The sequence below is a fragment of the Rhinatrema bivittatum genome, chromosome 1 (assembly GCF_901001135.1).
Source record: "Rhinatrema bivittatum chromosome 1, aRhiBiv1.1, whole genome shotgun sequence".
NCBI lineage: Eukaryota > Metazoa > Chordata > Amphibia > Gymnophiona > Rhinatrematidae > Rhinatrema > Rhinatrema bivittatum.
In genome coordinates this window covers 649,332,698-649,358,673 of record NC_042615.1, presented here as the reverse complement: position 1 = coordinate 649,358,673, position 25,976 = coordinate 649,332,698, and the positions used below count along the sequence as shown (strand labels likewise).

Genomic DNA, 25,976 nt, shown 5'->3' with positions numbered 1-25,976 from the left:
GCACAATCTGCATCTGCTGCTGCAACCAAAGAATCTCCAATGAAACCCTCAGGAGCAAAGGTAATTTGACAGTAATCCCCTTGCTTCCCAGAAGCAAATGTTGGGTAAAGAAAGAAATCCTGCAAAATAATGGGAGCTTATGGTGAATTTACCAGAATATTTGTTGTTTTCTCATTGATATGTTAAAAAAAAAAAAATCATACTAGATATCATAGAAACACAACTGGGATTTTTCTTTTTAAAGCTATACCAACTCAGCTGATTAAGTACAGTTGGTGAATTCCCAGTGTGGAAACCTAGATGTACAACATGAATTATATTTCTGCTGTGGTCAATTATATAAAGGTCTCTAAAGTCTGTGCTTGTGATGCAAGTAACACCAGGACTGATTCAGCCTGTCCCATTTGACTTGGAGCTGGCATCCTCTCGTGCACTGGCGTGAAATCACGTTCCCTTGTTGTTTTCAGCGATCTGTCTAATGTGAATGCAAATTTATTTTATAGGAAGCACAAAGTGCAAAACCAGAAACGGCTAAAACACAATCAACCAAGGTAAGCTCTCCACTGCTCTGCTGCTGCTCCACCGGAGCAGGAGCAGTGAGATCTGGGAATTAAAAATGGAATCTTGTATCAAATCAGCTTCTGTTCTGGTTTTAGGAATTGGGAGAGGGGGCAATGATAGAATTGATTAAGTTGCTTATTAGCAGGCCGATACAGTAAGGACGCGGTAGAAAAAGTGCGGCAGTGCCGGGCGCCTGCTTGTTTGCCGCGCACACAGTTCGGATCACATACCGCTCGATACAGTATTTAAATGGCATGCAAATGCAAGCCGCGTCCAAAGCGTGTCCAAGAAGCGTCCATGAAGCGCAATCCATTTTACTGTATAGAGCACTATACAGCGCCTATACAGTATCCTGGGTGCGCTGGTACCTGTCATTTCAAATGACATTTGAAATGACAGGTACCAGGAAGTGGATGGTTCTCATACGCTCGGGCATCGGGGATTGCCAGTCCTCTCTCCCCCCCTCCCGAAGCAAGGTGCAGGGCGAAAATCGACTCGACATGTTATTAAAGCAAATCAAAATTGTAACAAAAGTAAACTTACTGCATGCTTCCAGCAGGCCCCAGTCCTCTCTCTCCCCTGCCTCCCGGGGGCAGCCGGTGGCGAAAGCGGCTTCCAGCAGCCCTGCCGGCGAAGATGCATGAACGCACGTCCAATTTGGGCGCTCAAGCAGCGAAGGCGCATGAGCGCACGCCATGACCTCGGACGTCCATCCGGGCACTCGGGTCACGGCGTGCGCCAGGGTCAGGGTAGGCGGTAAATTAGCGGGTTAAAGACGCAGCAAAACAGTTGGTTAAGAAGGCGATAATCGGGCCTCACGTTACTGTATGGGAGGGAATAGCTAATCCGATCGTTTACATATCATATGCATGCCGTGGGCGGAAAGGGATATGCGTCGATTTAAAGAAGCGGTAAGGATTGGTAAAAACGGATAGTGAATCGCGGGTTAGACTTACGCGGCCAAATTGTGGGTACAAAGCGGGTTAGAAGCAGGGTAACCGCCGCCGCGCTTTACTGTATCGGCCTGTAGGTTAGCTGATCTGACAGTAGGTAATGCTTTCTAAGAATTCCCATCTACCAGGAATAATTCATTCCACATTCAGGAGGCCTTCATATAGCAGAGCTTTAAATCATACTTGCACTGTGACAACACTCATACGAGCTTATTGTCATTCAGCCCTTTGACATAAATCTATAGTTTAATCATCGGTCGTATATAAAAAACAAACAAACCCCAAAAGTCCCATTTTAGCAAAAAGTTATTTTTTAATATTTTTCTTCAAAGGCTCCTTATGCACATAAAAACTGTGAAACAGGACTTAGCTTAACCTTCCTTGTTGTATCGCATACCAACTTCCAGCAGTTCACACACCGATTCAGGCCATATTTCATTGCCTTCTTCAGGGACATCCAAAGTCGAGTGAATACATTGCAAAATCTACAAAAATAAATGTATCTTCATCCTCCCCTCTGTGCTTTTTCCTGCTCAGAGCCCCTGTTAATTGTGAAGGGGCTGGAAGAGCCAAAATGGATCCTGGAATCGTAACTCTGTCTCATGTTAAAGGCCTGCAGGAAACACTTGGAAAAACTCCCTGGAAACGGAGGTCCAGGCAGGCCAAAGAAGGAGGCCTCTACAGAATTTTGGAGAGGAGCTTGTTCCTTTAAATGCTGCTGCCGAGACAGGATTCTTCACAGATCCCCCAGGCACCTTGTCCTCCGGGACTGAGTGAAAGAGTTCGAAGACGGGCCGATGTTCCCACTTCTGACCCTTGGGCCTAACAGGAAGATGTTTCCTGGGCGCTTCTGTGACCGCGGACACCTCCACCACCCCCCCCCCCCTCCCATCCCAGAGAATCAAATTCACTGCTGAAATTCTCTCTCCTGGCTTGAAAACATTGGCAGCACGTTTTGACACTTCCTTCCCCACTTGTATCGTTTTTTTTAATCCCGAAAATACTGCTTTTCTGCACTTCCAGTGCTCTGCCGCGACTGCCATTACTGACTGTCCCAGTCCCAAACAAGGCACCGCCACAGCTGAAAAGCCAAATAGTCAAGCAACTTACCTAGCCTTCTGTGCTCAGGCCCAGCTTCAGTTCTCTTGCTCAGGACTCCTAGTCTGCCCATAGCCTTTCTACTTGCTTGAATTTTGTTTCTTTTTTTTTTTCATTTTAATACACTTTATTCTGTCATTGTTCTGCCCAGAGTTGGAGCCTTAAAGAAACAGCCCCCCCACACACAGGAGGGGAAGCAGTGAGGGAGGCTGTTTCTTTAAGGCAGAATAGTGTCTAGTTCAGACCCCAGCCAGGACAACCCTGGAAGTCCCCTGTCCTGGACTCTGCTTGACTGAGGGAGGGAGCTCAAGGCTTTCACCTCAGAAACTGCTGCTTCCCCCCCCCCCCCCCCCCCAGTTCTCCTATCTGAAGGCTCTGCTCAACGGGAAGGAGAGCTTATCTTTCACCTCATGAGCTACCTCCTAAATATTTGTATTCAGCCTACCAAGCCTTAGTTTACTGCACAGAATGCTTGCCTGCCATCTGCTAGAGACAGATAATACTGGCAAGCTGAGGACAGCATGGATTCATGTTGGGGGTGATGTTGGGTGAATCCGCTGATCTCTATCTCCATCTGCTGGTCAGTGAGCACACCCCTTTCCTTTGGTCTGGTCTGACTGGATGAAGAGGAAGCATAGATCTTCACATTCTTAACGATCTGTTGGTAAGAACCTGCTCAGTGTTCCCTCAGATCAGCTCATTTAGCAGAGACTCGAGAGAGAACTTTTTCCATTGCAGGCCCTACCCTTCAGAACTTGCTTCCTGTGAGTTTGCGCTGAGGCAAGTTTATTCACTAAAATAAAATAAAAAAAAGGTAAATAAAATAAAACAGCTAAAAATCCTGCACTTCAATCAGGACCTTTGATTCTAGGAATATATGACATTCAATTTTTCTAGCAGCAGGGTTTGCTTGAGGCTTTAACTGATGGTTTTTAACTAGATCAGATTGCAAGGAATACGTCCAGCCATTGGGGAGATGGCAGTGGCTCGTGTGTGTTTTTATTTTATTCCTTGTATAATTTCTATGAATGCTTTAGTTCTCCTCTACATAGAACTGTTCACATTGTGGAATATAAATGTACAAATGGATGATTTTTGTGCAATCCCCAGTGAATGTTTGTGATTTGTAATAAAGTAGTACCTGGATGCTTTGCTTATCTTATACATGCAACTTGTTGGGACAGTGTTTACTTCTAAGCTTGTATTTTGTCCTTTTTTACAGCCATCTGATACAAAACATGCACATGGAGAAAAACAAAAAGAGCCGGCTGCGGTAAATGTCCTTATAGATCACTTTTTCAAAACAAAAGTAGTTCTCGTCAATACCTCCTGCACTAACTGAATGTTTGTGTCTCGTTCAGCCAAAAAGTCCAACCAAACAATCTGGGCAGCTGCCAGCAGCAGCAACCACTGCCAAGCAAACTGATAGCACAGAGCCAGCTCCCTCCAGCCAAGATGCCAAATCTACTGCAGTGAAATCAAAGGAGGAGCCTAAGGTAAGACAGACAGAGAAGATCTATAGGGGAAAAAAGGGTCTGCTGTGACCCAGACACTGAAATGGGCTTTTCTCTTTGGGGGTTATGTGAGAGCGTGTCAGAACCTGGAACAAGAGCCAAGGTAACCATAGCGTAAGCTGAGCTGGGTGGGGTGAGAAGTCCTGCACTCTGAATGACCAGGTACGCCAGAAGAGAGGAACATGTACACCGAACCCACCCAGGGCCCCTAATGAAAAGAATTAACAGCTGTGGCTCTAGCACTTGTTTTACAATAAAGAATTAGTTTTACTGATCTTTCTCCTGAACTTTTCCTGTTCTTGTTTTCTGGTCAAAGACCTCCGTTCCTCTTGACAGAGTGGTGACAGCTCAGAAAGGAAAATTGGTTCTTACCTGCTAATTTTTGTTCCTGTAGTACCACAGATCAGTCCAGTCTCCTGGGTTTTGCCTCCCCTCCAGCAGATGGATACAGAGAAAGCTTTACTGACACTGACACTTAACTTGAGGTGCCACCTGCAGTCTGTCAGTACTCCACTGTACCCAAGCCAAATAAAAAACCGAACATTAAAACAGTTTTTTCCTAATGAGCAGGGGGAAGAGAAACACAATAAGAGCTAAATTTATGCATATTAAAAACCCTTGTAGGAAAAACACAACCTGTACCATTCTTCTGAATAATGAACAATCAAAAGGTCAGGTTGAGCGGACTCTCCCCAGATCCCACCAGTTAAGGGCGGGACTCTGGACTGATCTGTGGTACTACAGGAACGAAAATTAGCAGGTAAGAACCAATTTTCCTTTCCCTGTACAAACCCAAATCAGTCCAGACTCCTGGGATGTACTCAAGCTTCCCTAAATGGGGTGGGACTGAGTGAGTCCTGCCCGAAGAACACTCTCACTAAAGCCCATGGCCTCTGGGGCCTGGACATCTAGGGGCCGATGCAATAAATTTGCATAGAAAGCGGGCGCCATGCAATATTTAAATTTATTTATTTAATTCTTTTCTATACCGGTATTAGTGGTTACATCATACCAATTTAAATCCAAACTGAAGGTAGAAAGTACATCAAACAGGGAAACGGGATGGGACTGAAAAGGAACAGGAGAGAAAGGTAACCGGAAAAATGGCAAACAAGAGGTCGGAATAAATAGATAAGTTAAACAATGTAACATAACTTAACAAATAAGTTCAAGGTGACGTACTGATGCAGCAGGGGGGTTGAGGCGCAGGGGATCTAATCTGGGTAAGCCTGTTTGAAAAGCCAGGTCTTAACTTATTTTTGAATTTGATGGCACAAGGCTCAAGTCGGAAATTTGTGGGTAGTGAGTTCCAGCAGATGGGACCACCTGCTGGAGAAGGCTTGGTCCCTCGTGGAAGTACCGTGTGCCTTCTTGAGGGATGGGATATGGAGGGTTCCTATGTTGTTTGCTCTGGTGGAGTGGTCTGAGTCGGAACGGCTCGTCGAGCCAGTTGGAGTTGTGTCTGTAGATGGATTTGTGAATAATAGTGAGGGTTTTATAGAGGATACGCGAAGGGATCGGGAGCTAATGCAAGTCTTTAAGGATGGGGGTAATATGGTCATATTTACGGGCATTTGTGATAGTTCTCGTGACCACATTCTGGAGCATTTGAAGCGGTTTTATGGTGGAGTAAGGGAGGCCTAGGAGTAGGGAATTACAATAGTCCATCTTGGATGAAAGGGTGGCTTGAATGACGGTCCGGAAATCATAGGTATGGAGTAAAGGTTTTAGTTTTTTCATGACATTAAGCTTATAGAAACCTTCCTTGAGGATAGAGTTGATATATTTTTTCAGGTTCAATTGCTGGTCAATCAGGACACCAAGGTCTCGTACGAAGAGCTGAGAGGAGATGGAGCTATATGCAGGGTCGCTTGCTAGGTGGGGTTTAGGGATCTGGTGTTGGGAGATGAAGACCAGTTCAGTTTTGGAGGTATTTAGGGCAAGGTGGAGATTCGTAAGTAGGGTGTTAATGGAAGCAAGACATTTCTCCCAGAATTTTAGAGAATCTGAGATTGAGTCGTGAATAGGTATGATGATTTGTACATCATCGGCATATAGGTAGAATTTGAGGCCAAGGTCTGATAGGAGCTGGCAGAGGGGGTGAGATAAATATTGAATAGGATAGATGAGAAGGAGGAACCTTGAGGAACTCCTTGGGAAAGGGAGTAATGAGTAGATTCAGCATTGCCTATTTTGACAGAGAATTGTCTATTGGACAGGTATGATTTAAACCAAAAGAGAGCTGAGCCTGAGATGCCTATGTCAGATAGGTGGGAGATGAGGTGGTTGTGGCTTATTGTGTTGAACGCCGAGGAGGTGTCAAGTAGGGCGAGGAAGTAGCAGTGACCTTGGTCCATGCCTCTGATGAAGTGGCCAGGAGGGTTTCAGTATTGAAGTGTTTGTGAAAACCGAATTGTGAAGCGTGTAGGATGATATTGCTTTCGAGGTAATCCATGAGTTGGGTGTTGACTACCTTTTCCATGGTTTTGGCGATAAAAGGGAGGTTTGAGAGAGGGTGTCGCATTAGTAAGGAGGTGCTAGGGTTGCTTGTGCACCCCTAGCGCCTCCTTGCTAACACAAACCCGATCGGTGTTGGTGGTTCACCGGTTAGAAAAACCGCCGAGTTCATCGGCGTCTGTTTTCCTAAATGCCGCACAGCCAGGGGGTTCAGGAAACAGATGCTTGTCATTCAAGCATCTGTTTCCTGCACCTAACTGCCATTGTGTGTTTTTTATTTTGGTTTTTTTTTTCTGTTCTTTCACTTTATTCATTTGTTTTCCCTCCTACTTAATATCGCAACAATATTAAGTAGGAGGCTGTACAAAAAAGCAGTTTTTTCTGCTTTTCTGTAATGGTTTAAGGAGTGCTTAATTGCTGAGCACTAGATGTGCATCTTAGACGCACATTTATTTATTTATTTTTGCATCTGGAGTGAATGCTAATAGCCTCGATCACATGCATTTGCATGTGATTAGCGCTATTAGACTCACTCTGCTTTGGACGCGCGTTGAATAGGCGCTAATCCCCTTATTGCATTAGGGGATTCATTAGCGCCTATTTAACCCACGTCTAATTGCTGGTTATACTCTGTGCTCGGCTGAGTGCACTGCATTGCATCAGCCCCCTAGTTGGTAGTGCCTGGCGAAAGTGTGTAAATATTTCCAAGTCGCCACTTTGCAGATTTCCTGCGGTGAAACTTGCTGACACTCGGCCCAGGAAGTAGTCTGGGAAAGGGTGGAATGTGCCCGAAGTACCACTGGAACTTGGCGACCCTGACAGATATAGGCAGAGCTAATTGCCTCTTTCCACCATCTAGCAATCGTCGCCTTGGATGCTTTCTGCCCCTTTATTTGCACCACTCCATAGTACAAAAAGATGATCCGATAAACAAAAGCTGTTCGTGACTTTTAAGTAACGCAATAAAGCCCGCCATATGTCCAAAAAATGCAGGTCGCTTGAAAGAGGCGCAGAGGACTCCAACTCTGGAAAAGCCGGAAGCTCTACAGACTGATTAAGATAGAATGTCAATATCACCTTAGGTAGAAAGGATGGGACTGTATAAGGTAATCCCTGAAGTCGAAATTCTCAAAAAGGCTCCCTGCATGACAGGGCCTGGAGCTCTGAGATACGATGAGCAGAACAAATCGCTACTAGAAAAACCACCTTCAAAGTGAGATCCTTTAAGGTCGCCCGCCTGATAAGTTCAAATGGGGCTGAACACATGCTCCTGAGGACCACCTTCTGGGGACATGGTGGATGAATTGGCGGCCGCAAATGTTTGACCCCCCCCCCCCCAAAGAAAACAAACCATGTCTGGATGAGTAGCAATGGAAGAACCTTTCACCTCACCTCAAACAGCCCAAGGCTGCCACCTATACTCAAAGGGAATTAAAGGACAAACCTTTGGCCAGATCTTCCTGCAGAAAGGCCAGAACCTGAGCAATGGAGTCATGCTGAGAATCTAACCCTCGCTCTGTGCATCAGGACAAATCCTTCAAACCCTGATATATGACAAGGAAGTAGAGGTCTTTCTAGACTTCAAGAGTGTTGTGATTACCGCCTCCGAGTAACCCTTTTTCTTCAGACTGTGCTTCTCAAAAGCCATGCCGCTAGACAAAAGCAATGCACCTGGTTCGAAAATATGAGCCCCTGATGAAGAAGATTGGGAAGGTGAGATAATCTGAAAGGGGTCTCTATTGCCAGGTTGATTAAGTCCGCGAATCATGGATGTCTCGGCCACTCTGGAGCCACAAGAATCACTTCGCCGGGGTGCACCTCTATACGCTGTAGGACCTTGCCCACTAGTGGCCAAGAAGGAAATACGTACAGAAGGATGTCCGTCGGCCAAGGCAGCACTAAGGCATCTACGCCCTCCACTCCTCGTTCCTGCTTCCGACTGAAGAATCGAGGAGCCTTGGCATTTCGAAAGGTTGCCATTAGATCCATCGCTGGCATACCCCACTAGAGGAGAATCAGGGACATCGCCTCCTCGGAGAGCTCCCACTCTCCTGGATCCAATTGTTGCCGGCTTATATGATCCGCCCTCATGTTGTCTGTGCCTGCTATGTGAGAAGCCACTATCAGGAAGAGATGCTGATCTGCCCAGCCAATTAGATCCTGAGCCACTGCCTGGCTCTTGGTTCCCCCTTGGTGATTGATGTACGCTACTGTGGTTGCGTTGTCTGTCAACACTCATGCACCGGCTTTACCCTCACTAGGCGGAGGAAGGCTTGTAGGGCTAAGCGAATTGCCCTCGTCTCCAGATGATTGGTGGACCATTGGGACTACTCTGGTGTCCACTGGTCCTGAACTGACTGGTTCATGCACACAGCTCTCCATCCGAAGAGGCTGGCATTGGTGGTGACGATCGTTCAGTGCAGAAGCTTGAGATCCACTTCTCGCCTCAATTTTTCCGGCAATATCCACCAAGAAATACTGTCCCGGGCCTGCTCCGTAAGAGGCAGAGAAACTAGAAACTGCTCTGAATGCAGGTCCCACCGGGATAGTAAGGCAGACTGTAGCGGTTTCATATGAGTGAAGGTCCACGGAACCAGCTCCAAAATGGAAGCCATAGAGCTGAGAGCCTGCAAATAGTCCCAAACCTTGGGTATCCGCTTCCTTAATAAGCTGTGAACTTGAGATTGTAATTTGGTAATTCACTCTTCCATGAGGAAAACATTTCCCTCCTGCGTGTTGAAACGTGCCCCCAGATATTCCAAAATCTAAGTTGGGGAAAGATGGCTCTTGAACAAGTTGACTATCCAGCCTAGCGACTGCAAGCAGTGAAGTACCAGGGTTATTGCCTTCTCACACAGAGATTCTGACTTCGTCCGGATCAACCAGTCATCCAGATAGGGGTGAACTAGGACTCCTTCCCTCCGGAGAGAGGCCACTACTATGACTATTACCTTGGTGAAGGTCCTGGGAGCTGTCACCAAATCGAAGGGCAGAGCACAAAACTGGAAGGGTTCCCCCAGAACACAAAATCTTAGGTATTGCTTATGGTCTGGTCTGATGCAGATGTGTAAATAGGCTTTGGTCAGATCCAACGAAGCGAGGAACTCCCCTTGTGAATGGAGGCAATCACAGATCACAAAGTTTCCATGCGAAAACGAGGAACTCGCAAGACCTCATTTATGTTCTTTAAGTTAAGGATGGGACGAAAGGAGCCGCCTTTTTTGGGAACTATGAAATAAATGGAGTACCAGCTGGTCCTTTGTTCACCTATGGGAACCGGGCGGATGACTCTCAGTCTGCGAAGATGACCCACAGTGTCTCGGATTGCGAGTGTCTTCTCTTCGTAAGTGCATGGGGAGACAGAAACACTTCTCGGCGAGGACGAGCAAATTCTAAAGCATAGCTTTGTCTTATCACACTTGACTCACTGGCCTGATGTAATCTTGGTCCACTCCTCATAAAACAGGGACAACCGGCCCCCTACGGCTGGCACCGAGGAGTGAACCAGCCTGTCATCATTGGGAAGATTTGAAACTGCCTTGGGGAGGACCCTCTTACCCAAGTAGTCTTCCTTGAAACGACTGGGTTCACTATGACTGCCTCCCAGCAGGCTATCGCTGGGAGTTACCAGATTCCTTGTAGGTCGAAAATACATGTTCCTTCTAGCCCAAAAAAGGGCAAGGAAAGAGCTCTTCCCTTTGGGCTTATCTTCGGGCAATTTATGTACCTTGTTCTCACCGAGAAGTTTAATCAACTCCTCCAAATCTTGCCCGACTAACAACTTTCCCTTAAAAAGGGTAAGGCACCCAGCTGAGCCTTAGAGGAGATGTCAGCCGACCAATTCCTCAACCAGAGGAGCCTGCGAGCCAAACAGCTGAGACTAGAGTCCTGGAGGACATTCTGAGCAAGTCATATAAGGCATCAGTGCCATAGGCCACCAAGGCTTCCAGTCGCTCTGCTTCCTGAGTCTCGGAATCCGACAAGGATTTGTCAGCCTGTAAGCGCTGCACCCAGTGCAAGCCCACTCAAAGCATGAAGCTTCTACTCAGCACAGGATTCACATCCGCCATAGACTACTTTACTTTTCTCTCGAAGCTTTCAAACCTAGCTCCTCCAGAGCAGCAGGGATCAAAGGCTCTAGTTCTTCCTTGTGGAATAAACAGACAACTTTGGTGTCATCCCCTTTCACCACTGATCCCTTAGACACCTCCAGTGCCGAATCCTGAACTATGCAGGGTCTGTTCCATGGCCGGAAGGCCCTCCCCTTCTGAAAATTCAGGAGAGGAGTCCAGAGCTGCAGAGGGCCCAGGGGCCCCTGTGACCCTATAGACCCTGCTAGCTTTCAGATCCCTGGAAGTTTGGGGCCTCTTGGCTGGACCCGCGGGTCCATGCATCTTTCTGGCTTTCCTAGCTTTGCAAGCTCTACGAAGCAGGAGCATAAAATCGGATAAAAAATCAGATGAAGGATCGGCGTCATCTGAAGAGTCCGTCAGCCGCCCTAATTTGGCTTCCCCTGGAGGTACCAGGCTCAGGAGGCAATGGGGGAGGGAAATATGCCTCATCTTCTGCGAGCCGCGCAGCAGGCAAAAAGACAAGATGGATGCCGTTCCCATGCTCAGCCATCCCCGATGAAGGCTGTCTCTCACAGAGGCATTGGGTGCATCGGTTGTTCCAGGAGAGGTGTGCGCATCTCCACAAATGGAGCAAGAGGAACCACGCGGCATCTCGCAGCAGAGACCCGTCGCACCAAGGCACCAAAAAAAGAAGCAAAATCGCCACAGCACCGTGTGTGTGTGTGTCACACTGAGACCGATCAGACTACCGCTCCCCAAAGCCAAAAATAAAAGGAACACTTCCCTTCAAGAGTGGCAGCAGGATCTGGTACTCCCACAGGGTACAGATACTGAAACCTCCAGTAGTCACCCTGACTGGTGCCAGGAAAGAGTAATCAGGGTTCCCAACCCCCTGCTCACATACCTTACTAACCAGGGGGGATGGTCCCACAGGGACCTAGCAAACCCCTGGGAGACTCAGTAGATTCTAAAACCTACTTTATATCTTCTTTTCCTTTTTTAATTTATTTTTTGTTGTTAGACTGCAGACCTCAGGTTTTGCACCTCCACTATCTGCTGGAGACAGAGAAGTAATGAGAGACTGCAGGTGGCCACTCAAGTTAAGTGTCAGTAAAACTTTCTCTGTCTCCATCTGCTGGAGGGGAAGCAAAATCCAGGAGTCTGGACTGATCTGGGTACGTACAGGGAAGCATTCTTCTCATCAGAAATTATTGCATTTAACATCGACAAGAAGCACTTTACAGGACGTTTGAATTAAATCCAGTGGTATGCGTGGGGAATTCATGTGGAGTCTGATTTTTAGGAAAAACTAGCAATTTCAATTAGATGAAAAAGAACCGTCCGAATTTGTATTGCATCCTGTCGCTTTCAGTGCTTGCTGTGGGCCCAAGTGTACATTCCAGAACCACAGCAGTCGATGTTTATCACATGAATCTCAGATCTTGAACTCCAATCTGGAGTCCTTTCTGAAGGAGAGAATGCTAGAGGAGGTCTAAACTTAATGCTTCTCCAAGCCCAAGAGGCTGCTGCTGTTTTATTCTTGTCTGACAAGCACTCGGCAGTTGATTTTTCAAAGTGAAGAGATGTACAATATGTGGAATGTGGACTCCTCTTGGTGTAACTGCAGGACTTTCCTCTGTGGAGAGGATTTATGATCTTAAACTTTAGGGTGATTTCCAGGCAGTGTGAGAAAAGTCTGAACTTTATAGAGCCCAAGTCTGCCACCACAGCAAAGGTTCTTCAGTAATTCCTGGTATTACAAGTTTTCTCGGCTGCAGTGTTCCCTTGGTAAAGGTGGCAAACGCTTCCTGTTTCTTAGGTTTGTACTGCATTAGCTGCTGCAAATCCCTTCATGTGGCTGCTTTGAGAACTTTACAATAGCAATCTCTAGGGGGGATAACAGAACAGTGAGTGACTTTTCAATATTTATTTTGCAGGATATTTTTTGGATAATGTGTTATGTCCTTTTACCTGTTTGCTCTGTGGACAAGTACACTGAACAGATCTGTTGGCAGTAAATTGCATTTCTTTGCTTTATGCAGGAAGTTTGAGTAATTGGAATTGCAATCTCTGATCGAATTCTGAGCAGTTGCTTAGAGTATTCTGGTTTAAAACTCTTGTTTGTATTCAAGGATTTGGAAAGAAAATAAGATTACCCACACAGACACACACAAAACGTCTCGCCCCAGACATTTAGTTTAAGTGCCTTAACTTAAAATAATATGCAACAGAGAGGCAATCTCGGTCACGTTTGGTTGATGAGGAAAAATTAATCATAGGTTTTGGAGTTTGGGGGTTACAGCTTCTCTTCGTCATGTTATACTCTTTTATTTAAAAAGAAAATAGCTGCGTTCTTCACAAAGTTACATCTTCCATACAATATTGGTTCTTGAATATTAAAATTGACTTATCAGGATTTTCATCCAGTGAGTCTGTGTGATAGAGATAGAAAGTTGAGCTTAATTAGGGAAATAACAGGCTTGTGTTTCTGCAGAAGTCAAAAGTTTATATTTCTTTTTCAGAATGGGAAATGATGACTTCTCGAGGTCACCGTGAGTGTCATTGGTAGAAGCAGGGTTTGAACTTCCCTTTTCTGGTGCCCAGTCCATTAATCGAACTGCTAGGCCAGCCCCTCTTTCTTCTATGTGTATTTATTCATTAGGAATCGCTTGCAAGACAAATCCTTGGTACTCTAGTTTAACGTGCTGTTGAATCAATGCAAAAATAAATTTTACATAACCGTAGCCCCTGGTTTGTTTTTGTAGCCAGAGTTCAGGGGCCACACAATTCCCCAGGATTCTATCAAAGCCACAGACCTCTAATTCACTCTGTTTTAATGCTTATGTAACTCCTGGGATGCCAGGGTTGTCCGGCAGGGAAGAGGTATAACCTCTGAGGGCCCTTAGTGCGGGGGGTGGATATGTACAATATAGTTGCTCAATATCACTCACTTATGAAACTTACTGTAGAAGAGTTAGGTAGGCTGGAAAGGCAACAAAAAAAAAAAATAAACACAGCAGAGAGCCAAGTAATGGTGTTCAACACACAGAATTTGCTTGATCTTGAAAAATAAAATTGAAGCAAACATTGCAAAAGTCAAGAACAATAAAAGGAGGCTGATCACCCCCAATGCCACAGTCTTTCTGTGCATGGTACACTTTATTCTAGATGTCTCCCTTAAATTTGAATCTGCTTTTAGAAGTCCTTCCCTGGTAGAGAGTAGGAAAATTCTCCTCTTCTATACTCGTATGAAAAAATGAGGAAACATTCAACAAAAAGGGGAAAAGCCCCTTGCTTCCCAACTGAATACCAACTTGCTCTGTCTCAGTAGTCTCTGCTCCACCGTTAACTGTATGCAGGCTGAAATCACTGAAAAGTCCAGCCCTTCCAGATGGGGAAAAAGCCCTTTATTAGAAACTGGTCAAAAATGCAAAACTCTTCAAATGTTCCTTTACTTCAGCCGCTTCAACCGGTGAGCCATGAGGTCTACCAACATCAACTAAGACAAAGAAAAAAAAATCCTCTCCAAATCTTCCACTTAAGAGGTCTCCCAACACAACCCCCTTGAGCATGCTCAGAAAAAATCTATGTCTGTATATATATCCACGAGCCTATCCCAAAAGGGAGAGGTAAAAAGCAAAATGCAAAAGTTCTCTAAACAGATATCTCCAGGGAAAATGTCTAGCGAGGGAGTGCAAAGCTCCTTCATATAAATTAGTACCTGAATTATGTCCAAGCACATTTTTATTTCATTGTGCATATGGCTTATATATTTGTTTTTAGTGTTCCATTTTCTAATTGCATGTGTATTATGAAATTGTAATGGGTTTTAGATTAAAAACAGCAGATGCACAATTTGTGGTAGTCACTCAGTTAACATGGGGCAACTGGAGCTAGCAAGGATTTTCCCCACCTTTGAGTAGGAGAAATAATTCATAAATTTGTTATGCTTTTCAACATGCCCCCTCTCCCATACACATATTCTCCATTCAGGTACCTCTCACCACTCCCAGTGCTCCAAAACACATTCCTTACCCTCCACACTAGGCCCACACCTACTCTCGCACGCTCCCCCCCCCCCCCCACACACCCACCCACCCCAATTCCCTCTATACCCTCACTTACCTCTTACGGTCGGCTCCTTGCCTCCCTCCCATACTCTATTGTATATAGTACTTTATCTTCGTTCTCCCTTTCTTTTTTCCTACTCCCAGTTAAGGCATCCTTGTTATAATGTAACTTTATGCTCCTTTTAAATTGTCTCTTGTTGAATGGTTGGTTATAGTTACTGCTTAGTTCGATGTAAACCGAGTTGATTTGATTTGTATCAAGAAAGTCTGTATATAAAAGCCTTTAATAAATAAAATAAATAAATAAATAAACCTACTACACACATACCCCCACATTCCTGCACACTTACCCCCCTAATATAAATCCAAATACAGTTTCCTAGAAGGTAGACAGATGGACTCAGGACCAGTGTGTTTATGCTTCCCTGCCAGCAGATGGAGACTGAGCATGCTGACATCACATAAGAACATAAGAAATTGCCATGCTGGGTCAGATCAAGGGTCCATCAAACCCAGCATCCTGTTTCCAACAGTGGCCAAGCCAGGCCACAAGTACCTGGCAAGTACCCAAACACCAAGAAGATCCCATGCTACTGATGCAATTAATAGCAGTGGCTATTCCCTAAGTAAACTTGATTAATAGCAGTTAATGGACTTCTCCTCCAAGAACTTATCCAAACCTTTTTTTAACCCAGCTACACTAACTGCACTAACCACATCCTCTGGCAACAAATTCCAGAGCTTAATTGTGCATTAAGTGCAAAAAAATTTTCTACGATTAGTCTTAAATGTGCTACTTGCTAACTTCATGGAATGCCTCCCAATGTCCTGAACTGTAGAAGTTTCATCAATAACACCGTAAAGGATTGCTTTTTCAAACTACAAGTCTTAAAACGGTTGAGACCCCTCCTCCACTTCCAAGATTTCCGATCAGTTTTACAAGCAATCATTTTTGCTAAAATTGATTATTGCAATTCACTGTTACTCGGCCTCCCCGCGAACACCATAAAACCTTTACAGATGTTACAAAACGCTACAGCAAGGATCCTAACCAAAACCAACAAAAGAGACCATATAACATCCATTCTAAAGAACCTGCACTGGCTCCCAATCAAATTCAGAATTTTGTTCAAAGTTCTATCATCAATCCACAAAGCGATACACAACATCACCCCCCTGGAGCTCAGGATCCCACTTCAGCCTCGCACCTCCTCCAGACCGGTGAGACAAGCATATAGAGACAATCTACAGGCCCCACCTATCAAAACGTCATTAAGTAAAAGAGCTCTCTCCACTGCCGGTCCAAAGCATTGGAACTCTCTTCCCCCAGACCTCAGGCTAGTACAATAACCGATCACCTTTAAAAAAAAAAAAAAAAAAGACTCAAGACCTGGTTGTTCAACCAAGCCTTCTCTTAACTCAATAACTTATCAGATCTCCCACTAGTGGTCTCAGTCTTTGGTAACTCCTTAAGGGAACGTTCGCCCTAATTAACCCGATGTAGTCGATCTTAATACCTTTTGCCCTTTTCTTAATCACAGAACATTACACCAGCTAGCATTAGGCTCGCCGGTCTCCTTACCTATCTTATATACGATGTTAAACCCAGTTCTTTGTATCCAAGTTCGATCATCCTGTTTATTGTAAGACATTCTCATGTCATGGTTATTGTTGGAATGTAAACAGACTTGATTGGTAACTCTGTTTGAATATCTGTATATAAAAGTGCTAAATAAATAAATATTATCCGAAAGTGTAAATAACCGATTCACATCTACTCGTTCAAGACCTCACTTGATCTTAAAGACCTCTATCATATCTCCCCTCAGCCGTCTCTTCTCCAAGCTGAACAGCCCTAACCTCACAGTACATATAGCCCTGCAGTGACCCCAGCCTGCCAGTATTCTCCGTCTCCAGCAGATGGTGGACGAGCATCTCCCTATGGGGATTGTTTCAAGCTTTTTGGAAGGAGATATTTGAAATTCTAAATTCAGGAAGAGAAAACCCTGTTCTCCTGCGCTGATACCTAAAGGTCCTTCCTCCAGTTGAGAATTCAGAGGTGATTTCCGTGGTCCCTCAGAGGTGTGGCTTGGTTCAGCTGCTAGTTCAGCTGAAAGGCAGCGGGTGCAGGAGGCAGAGTGCGGCGGTGACCGCAGATACTCTCTCGCCCTGCAGTCTGAGACAGTCTCTGTACTCGGCCGGTAAACACTGAGCTCAGGTAAGGTTTAAGAAAAAAGACAGTTTTACCCTTAATATGAGACAGAGGAGTTTCAGGATGGTTTCTGTTCTCAGTGTGCCATACCGATATTTGTTCCCGCTCCCGTTGGGGAACTGGATAGCCTGGCGGGCTGAGCAGCCCCTGGTGGGCTAGGCTATGCACATAGGCTTTTTTTCTTGCACTCTGCGTTGTAGGCCGCAGCAGCCGTTTTTGTGCACTCTTGTGTGTTCTGTTGCCCTCTATAGGCCGTTGGTGTTCGCAGTGCGTCGTGCGCTTTTTACACGCACAGACTTTTTTACGTGCTTAACTTGGTGCACAGGTTGTGCATGCGTCTTGCTGCGCTTTCTTCTAGGTACTTTATTTTTTGGGCGCATTTCATTTTTTAGGGCAAGCCTTTTCGACGCACGTTTACCGCAGCGATGGCACTGGTAAGCCAGAAGCCTAAGCATCTTCCTATTTGAGTTGTCTGTCATATTAGGGCTTCTCAGCCTGACTTGGCTTCTAACCTGTGTTAGCGCTGCTTAGATGCTCAGGGAGAGTTGACTTTCTCAGATTTTGCCAAGCCTGGCTCTTCCCATTCTGATGATGGGTTTTTCATGACCTTGACTGGGAGGACACCAGATCTTGGTTCTCCCTTGACTGGCTCCTCCACTGGCGAAGGCAGTTCTGTGGGACCAGCTCCAGTTCCTACTGGGCTTGGTCTGGACCTGGCTGCTTTTTTTGGGGTGGAATTTTTTCAAGGCCTTTCTTCAGGTGCAGTCCTCTGCTTCCCCCATTTCTGTGCCCTCAGCAAGTGGCTCCCCCTCTTCCAGTCCTTTGCTTAAGCACCGGGGCTCTCCTCTGCTACCTGCAGATGTTCCTGACAGGAATTTGGATGGCACTGATGATGTTGATCCTGATTCCCTGGAAGATGGGGAAATGCCTCCAGGGCTGGAACCATATCGAACCATGTTGTGGTTCTTTCATAGAGATGAACTGCCGGCCCTGATTTCCCAGACCTTGAAACAGCTGGGTGTTCCTTGTTCAGATGCTATGGCAGAGCCAAGGAAGAATCCCATTTTGGTTTCCTTATGTAAAGCCTCTTGTTTTTTCCCTGTGATGGATGCCAATCAGGAGCTGATTGATCTGGCATGGGACACCCCAGAGGCAAATTTTAAAGGGGGTCTGACATTGGAAGGCCTCTGTAGCCCCTGGATCTGGCTGTGATAGAACGTTTGTGTTTTCCTAAAGTGGATGCTCTGGTATGTGCCATTTCTGAGTGGACAACTATCCCTGTAGAGGGAGAAGCGCCTTTGAAGAATATATGAGAGAAGGATTGAGGCTATTCTTAAGCAAGCCTTTGAGGCAGTGATGATGAATTTACAGATTGCCTCCTGTTACGGCTCTAGTGGTGAGATCTTGTCTGCTTCTCTCTCAGGAGATTGAGTCTGGAGGGAATTCCAGAGCAGTTATGGAACTTGCTGCCATCTTTTTAGCAGACGCAGGCTGTGATTTGGTCCGGACCTTGGCCAGAGGAGTGGCTTCGGTGATAGCGGCCAGGTGTCAACTCTGGTTGTGAAATTAGTTAACTGATGCAGCTTCCAAAGCCAGTCTTACCAAGATGCCCTTTAAAGGCTTGCTTTAGTTTGGGAACAAGTTGGAGAAACTGGTCAGTAAGTGGAGCAAGTCTCCAGTGCCTTGGTTGTCAGAGGATAAGAAACAGTTGCAGTGCCTCCTTTGGTGTGAGGGATTATTTCCGTGGTTCCACGCGTTTTCGTCCCTACAGAGGGATGGCTTTTCAGTGGACTCAGCTTTTTGGTAGGTCTCAGTCCTTTCATCCCGACAGCTCAAGAGAGGAGTGGGCTTGAGTGGTGGACCTTCCTGAGCTTCCCAGTGAAGCTTTGCCGACCCACCTTCCGGAACAGGAAATAGGGGAAAGTCTCTCTCTTTTTTCAGAGATGGGTCGAGATCACGTCAAACCAGTGGGTCCTGGAAGTGATATGCGAAGGGTATGCACTGTAATTTCGCAGTATTCCTCAGGACGTGTTCATGATGTCCCCTTGCCACTCCCCGCAGAAGAAGCAGGCAGTAGAGTTCACGCTTCAAAGGCTCCTCAGACTGAGGGATGTGGTTCTGGTGCCCACGTCTCAAGAAAATATGGGGCGATATTCCATTTATTTTGTTGTGCCCAAGAAGGAGGGCTCCCTTCCTCCCATCCTGGATCTCAAGAGGTCAACCGGCACTTGAAGGTGACTCATTCTCGAATGATAACCTTATGCTCTGTGATTATGGCGGTGCAGTCGGTGGAATTTCTGACCTCCTTGGATCTGTCAGAGGCTTACCTTCATATTCCCATCTGATTGGAACACCAAAGCTTTCTACGCTTTGTGGTATTGGTTATCAGTTTTGGGTGTTACCTTTTGGTCTAATCACCGCTGCCAGAACATTTTCCAAGATTATGGTGGTAGTAGCAGCGGTCTTATGAAAAGGAATCCTGGAGCACCTGTATTTGGACGACTGGCTGATTTGAGCCAAATCTCAGGATGAGAGCCGCCTGGTGACACACAAGGTGATCTCCTTATTGCAGGAGCTTGGTTGGGTGGTGAACCTGACCAAGAGCAATCTTCAGCTATCCCAGTTGTTGGAGTATCTGGGGGTTCCAATTTGACATGGGCCAGGACAGAGATTTCCCTCCCAGAAGTTCAGATCCACAAATTGATGTCTCAAGTGTGTCAAGTGATGAGCACCATTTGCCCAATGGTGTGGTTCTACCTACAGGTACTCAGCTTGATGGCAGCTGCCCTGGAAGTGGTGCCGTGGCCAAGGGGGCATATGCATCCTTCTGTACTATCTCGTTGGAACCTGCAGTCTCAGGATTATGCGGTTCAGCTCCACTTGCTGATGGAAATCTGCTCCCACCTCCAGTGGTGGTTTCAGGAAGATCATCTAAAAAAGGGAGCTCCCTTGACCTTTCTGACCTGGTTGGTACTCACAACAGATGCGAGTCTCCACGGTTGGGAGGTTCACTGTCTGGAGTTAATGGCCCAGTTGCATTGGAATGCTGAAGAGACTCGCTGGAAGATCAATCGCCTGGAGGTCCAGGTGATAGGACTGGCATGCTTGCAGTTCAGCCATAGGCTGCAGAATCTAACAGTTCGCTTGATGTTGGACAAAGTGACTATGGTGGCCTATATCGATTGTCAGGGAGGAACCAAGAGCCAGCAAGTGTCTCAGGAAATAGACCAGCTGATGGAATGAGCAGAAGGTCATCTGCAGATGCTCTCAACCTCTCACATTGCAAGAAAAGACAACTGTAAGAGCAGAGTTTCTCAGCAGGGAGAGTCTAGACCCAGGAAAGTGGGTGTTGTCAGCCGAGGTGTTTCAGCTGATTGTGGATTGCTGGGGCCTTCTGTTCCTAGGCTTGCTGGTGACTTCTCGAAATGTGCAGGTTCCTCGATTCTACAGTCGCAGGAGAGATCCATGGTCCCTGGGAATAGATTCTGTTGTACAGGTCTGGCTGGAAGACAGATTGTTTTATGTCTTTCCTCCGTGGCACTTACTAGGCAGGATAATTTGCAAGATCGAAAGCCACAGGGGACTAATACTCCTGGAGGCACCAGACTGGCCCAGGCATCCAGGAATGCAGATTTGTGATGACTCCTGGTGGAGGCCCCACACTTTATCTTCTTCCGCACATGGATCTGCTACAGCAGGCACCAGTTCTTTACGAGGATCCACTCGATTCTGTCTTACAGTCTGGCCCATGAGAGGGCTTGCCTGTTAAAGCATGGTTATTTCTCTGCAGTGATTGCCACTTTAGTCTGCGCTCGCAAGTTCTCCATTTCCTTGGTTTTTGTGTGGGTTTGGAGAGTTTTTGAGGCCTGGTGTGAGGAGTGGGGTATTTTACCTCGTACAGATAAGATCCCTCTCATTCTAGATTTTTTGCAGGATGGATTGAATAAAGGCTTGGCCCTTAAATCCTTGAAGGTGCAGGTTGCAGCTCTTGCCTGTTTTAGGCCTGGCAAATGGTGTTTCTTTGTTGTCTCATCCTGATGTGGCCCATTTTTTGAAGGGAATGAAGCATATTAGGTCTCCCTTGAGATTCCATTGTGGAGTCTTAATTTGGTGCTGGACTTTTTGGTGGGCCCTACGTTCGGACCACTGCATAGCCTTTCCTTACAGTTGTTGACCTTGAAGACTGTGTTCCTGGTGGCTAAATGTTCTGCACATCGGATTTCTGAGCTGCAGACCTTGTCTTGCCGGGAGCCGTTCCTTCGGGTTACTCCGGGGGCATTACAGCTGCATACTGTTCCATCCTTCTTGTCCAAGATAGTCGCAGACTTTCATTTGAATCAGTCCATCTCCTTGCCATCCCTGGATAAGGTTAGAGACACGGAGGAGTTTCGCCTTTTGTGCTCCTTGGATGTTAAGCATCTTGTCATGCTGTATCTGAAGGTCTCTAAGTCTTTTCAAAAGACAGATTGCCTGTTTGTTCTCCATGGCAGGAGTAAGCAGGGCGCTCTATCTTCATGGGCTACCATAACTCGTTGGATTAAGGAGATGGTCACGGCCGCATATGTGGATGCTGGAAAGCCGTTGCCTACTCAGCTTAGGGCTCATTCCACTAGGGCTCAGGCAGTGTCATGGGCGGAGGTTAGCCTGTTGTCTCCCGTCGATATCTGCCGAGCTGCGACGTGGTTCTCCTTACACACTTTTTCCAGGTTTTATTGTCTGGATAACCAAGCCTGGAAGGATGCATTCTTTGCATGTGCAGTGTTGACTGGACTGCGGGGAGTTGCTTCTGTCTACACGCTAGGAAATAGAAAAATTACTTATCAGATAATTTCGTTTTCCTTAGTGTAGACAGATGGAGTCAGCTTACCGCCCTCTGCTGCCACATGAGTGCGTCAATAGTCCTTCTGTGGGCCTCTGGGTCCCAAGGGATTACTACTGGTCAGTGTTATCCAGTCCCTAGCTTGGGGTACCTAGAATCTTACGTGAATTCAGTGTTTATGGTTGATTGAGTACAGTTGTAGTTACCTGTTTTTAATCATGTCTCTTAATCAATTCTTTTGCTAGTCTGTCCACAGTTGTTTTTGAAAATACTGGTAGGCTGGGGTCACTACAGGGCTATATATATTGTGACTTTAGCTTGCTCTGTCTCCATCTGCTGGCAGGGGAGCATAAACCCACTGGTCATGAGTTCATCTCTCTATACTAAGGACCTTTGTTTAGTGTGGGATCCAAGTTTTTAAATAAACATCTCACACACCATACGGTCACTTAAGCACCAGTTCTATGTGTGATGTGTGTTCTTGAGCACCCCCAATATTGTCTCCCGCACTCCTGTAGATTGTATGCTGAGAGCTCCACATTGCAGGGCTGTGGGGAAGAGTAGTAAGGAAGTATTAGTCTCCTTGCTACTGCATCTGCTTCTCCTTTCAGCCTATTGGCTGTCTGTGGAAGGTTTGACCAATAGGCATCAGGGAAGGACAAGCAAGAAGTGTCCGTTTCCTCTGATATTGCTCCTGCCTCCCCCCCCCCCCCTGCAGTCTGTTGGCTAGCAGTGGAATGTCTAAACAGTAAGCTGCAGGGGAGGACAAGTCACTACACTTCTGTCTCCTAGCTATTGCTCCCATCTTCCCCTGTAGCCTATTGCTGGCTGTGGAACATCTGACTAATTGGCTACAGGGGGACCAGAGTGTAGCAGTATAGGACAGGCAGGCTTCCTGAGGGTGCGGTATAGATAGGGAGGGCTGCCAAGAGAGGGACTAGAAAAAGGGAAAGAGGGACAAGGAGCTATAAGGAGGAGAGAGAACGGCTGAGAGAACTGCTAGGAGATGGTTTAAAGGGGGATGCTGGCTGAGAGAGCGAATAATGCTGTGTGAGCCTGGGAGAGGAACTGAAAGAGAATTCTGGCTGGGAGAGCAGGAGGTGAGGAACTGCAAGGGGAAGAGGACCACGGGAAGTGTGGCTATGGGAAGAGGAGTAGACATAGGATGTGAGGGCAGAGAGGGCTGAGAGATGGGACATGGACTGCGAGAAGGGGAAAGCAGCTGAGAGAAGATGATACAAGCTGGGAGAAAGGACATGGGCTGTGAATAAGAAAAGGATCAAGGGTGAGTGGTTAGGTGATGGAAACAAGAGGAATAGAGAGGTGAATAGGACTTAAATAGGAGGTGTGTGGATAGAGAGGAGGAGGGCTAATACGGGTAGTAAACCAAGAGAAGGGTTGTGAAAAGAAAAGGGATCATGGTGGAGGAAAAAGGCAAGAAGAGGTAAGGCAAGAGATGGAAGTGGCAGGAGGGGTTGAGACTGGGAAGAGGTGTCGAGAGACAATGGGAAGATAGAACAGACCAAGGGTTCATCAAGCACAGCATCCTGTTTTCAATGGTGACCAATCCAAGTCACAAGTACCTGGCAAGTACTCAAACATTAAATAGATCCCATGCTACTAATGCCAGTAATAGCAGTGGCTATTCTCTAAGTCAGTTTGATTATTAGCAATTAATGGACTACTTCTTCAGTAACTTATCCAAACCTTTTTTAAACCCAGCTACACTAACTGCCCTAACCATATCCTCTGGCAACAAATTCCAGAGCTTAATTGTGCTTTGCGTGAAAAAGAATTTTCTCCATTTTATTTTAAATGTGTTACTTCATAACTTCATGGAATGTCCCCTAGTCCTTCTATTATCCGAAAGAGTAAATAACCAATTCATGTTTATCTGGTCTAGACCTCTGATTTTATAGACCTCTATCATATCCTCCCTCAGCCGTCTCTTCTTCAAGTTGAACAGCCCTAACCTCTTTAGCCTTTCCTCATAGGGGAGCTGTTCCATCCCCTTTATCATTTTGGTTGCCCTTCTCTGTACCTTTTCCAGTGCAACTATATCTTTTTTTGAGATGCGGCGACCAGAATTGTACACAGTATTCAAGGTGCGGTCTTACCATGGAGCGATATAGAGGAATTATGACATTTTTCTGTTTTATTAACCATTCCCTTCCTAATAATTCCTAACATTCTGTTTGCTTTTTTGACTGCCGCAGCACACTGAGCCGACGATTTTAAAGTATTATCCACTATGATGCCTAGATCATTTTCCTGGGCGATAGCTCCTAATATGGAACCTAACATCGTGTAACTTCAGCATGGGTTATTTTTCCTTATATGCATCACCTTGCACTTGTCCATGGAGGAAAAATTGACAAAAGTTAAAGAAATTAGAGGAAGACCAAAAAATAAGCTTTAAAAAGGAAAAGAGTAAGGCTGAGAGGAAACTGAAAAAAAAGCAAAGAGCCAGCAGAGACAAAGGATAGATTCAAACTACAGACACAAAGGTTGGAAAATGTATTGGAAGTTTGGTGAAGATTTCTATGTTAGCTGGGCAGGGTCAAGGCTGGGGACCAGGGGATATCTACTGTTCTTTTCCAGCCCTGCAATCATCAGGTAAATAAAGGTATGTTACAGAAAAGATTGGAGAAAAGGAAGAAGGTTGTGAAAGCATGTGAATATCATAGGCTCAAAATCTCTCGCTTAAAAATGAGGGGCTGCAGGTTTGAGAGGAGCTGTGGTTAGGGTTTGAGTTGAGGTGAGCGTTGTTACCCCGTCTTACAAAAATAAATTAAAATTCCCTTGGTATATCCCGCAGGATATCTCAGTTGTCTCTGGTGTTTCCAAATTTGAGGGCAGGAAGCACAACATGCAGCTGTGACCCTGGAGCTGGGGAGATACAACTGACTGCCGAGCTGCTAGGGCTCAGGACATGCAGGAGTGGCGTGTCTCATGTGGACTTTGTGGGCATGGGGCTGACTCTGGTCTGGAATCTGTGTGTGCCAAAGTGCTGCAGGGGCTAGAAAGGCAGGAAAAATGTTCCCGGGCTCAGGGAGTGCAGCGCAGGGAAGTGGTCAGAGCCTGTAGAGTAGGGGGAATCGCAGACTGAAAGATGAGCTGAGCCTGCCAATGAAGGGAAGCCTAGCCTGCCGATGAGGGATGGGAATCAGTAAAGAGATGGGTGAATCAAATCTGCAGAGGAGGGCAGCTGGCTAAAAGGGGTAAGGAGGAACCTGCTGGGGACTGCGGGGTTGGGAAGAGGATCTGGGAAGGGAACAGAGAAGGACAGCTCAGTGGGAAATGGAGAGCACAGCGGGTGAAGGGGATGTAGGGAATGGAACTGGTAGAAGGGGTATTAAACCCACTCTCCCCCAAATATAAAATTCAAACTATGCCCATGTAGGAGGGGGAGAATTAAGAATGCAGAAGGGAGTAAGGAGGAGAATGGTAAAAGATGAAAAGGATGCAAGAGGAAATTTAGGAAAATGAAAGAAAAGGGGGATTGAGAGAGATTGCTGACAGTGGGGGAAAAGACTATGATGTGGATGGGCTGTTGGGTGAGGGGTGGGGGAAATGGAGCAGGAGGGAAGAGACTGGGGGGGGGGGGAGAATGACTGGTGGGAGTGAGTGCTTCATGTGATAAACATCAGCTGCTATGGTTTTGGGCCCACAGCAAGCACTGAAAGCGATAGGATGCACATGAATCTTCCCCGTGTCCAGGTTACCTGTTCCCCTCTGGACATTTTCATGCAGGCTGGTCGGTTATATGCACAGCCCACTCGGATCTGTTTTCATCTTTGTTGCTGGTAGCATTGTCCGTTCTGTTTGGCACTCCCAGTCATTTTCAAAAGTTGGCTCTTATGTGCGGTTTCCCCTTTTTCAGATTCACATCATTTATAAGATAAAATGTACGAACAAACACATACCAAATCACAGAAACAGCAAGCAAACAGCAGGGTTGCTAAGGTCTTCGTGCGAGCTGTTTGGATTGTGTGTGTGTTTGCCAAAGGATTCTGAATTAACCGGTATTCCCAGTGCTTGACTTTTTCTTTGCTTGTGTGCATGATCGATTGTTGCTTTGGTATGCAAGTGTTACTAGGCTCTTGGCAAATAAGAAGTGCCTTTTGTTTTTGGGATTGTCTGGTGTGGATCCTTTATCACTTTTGAGATGGGACTGGAACATTGCGATAGCAGAAATGTTCAGGTTTCCGTCCTTTTG

The 25,976-nt window shown here is 46.1% G+C and overlaps 1 protein-coding gene across 4 annotated transcripts in view; it reads left to right on the top strand.

Annotated features, from left to right (window-relative positions):
• CAST (calpastatin) overlaps positions 1-25,976 on the top strand; it is a 303,324-nt gene that overhangs the window by 153,357 nt on the left and 123,991 nt on the right. For all 4 annotated transcript variants that reach the window (XM_029572924.1, XM_029572935.1, XM_029572943.1 and 1 more), the window contains 4 exons: positions 1-60; positions 504-551; positions 3,835-3,885; positions 3,974-4,108. In XM_029572924.1, coding sequence (XP_029428784.1) covers positions 1-60; positions 504-551; positions 3,835-3,885; positions 3,974-4,108 — 294 coding nt within the window. The remainder of the gene's footprint in view (positions 61-503; positions 552-3,834; positions 3,886-3,973; positions 4,109-25,976) is intronic.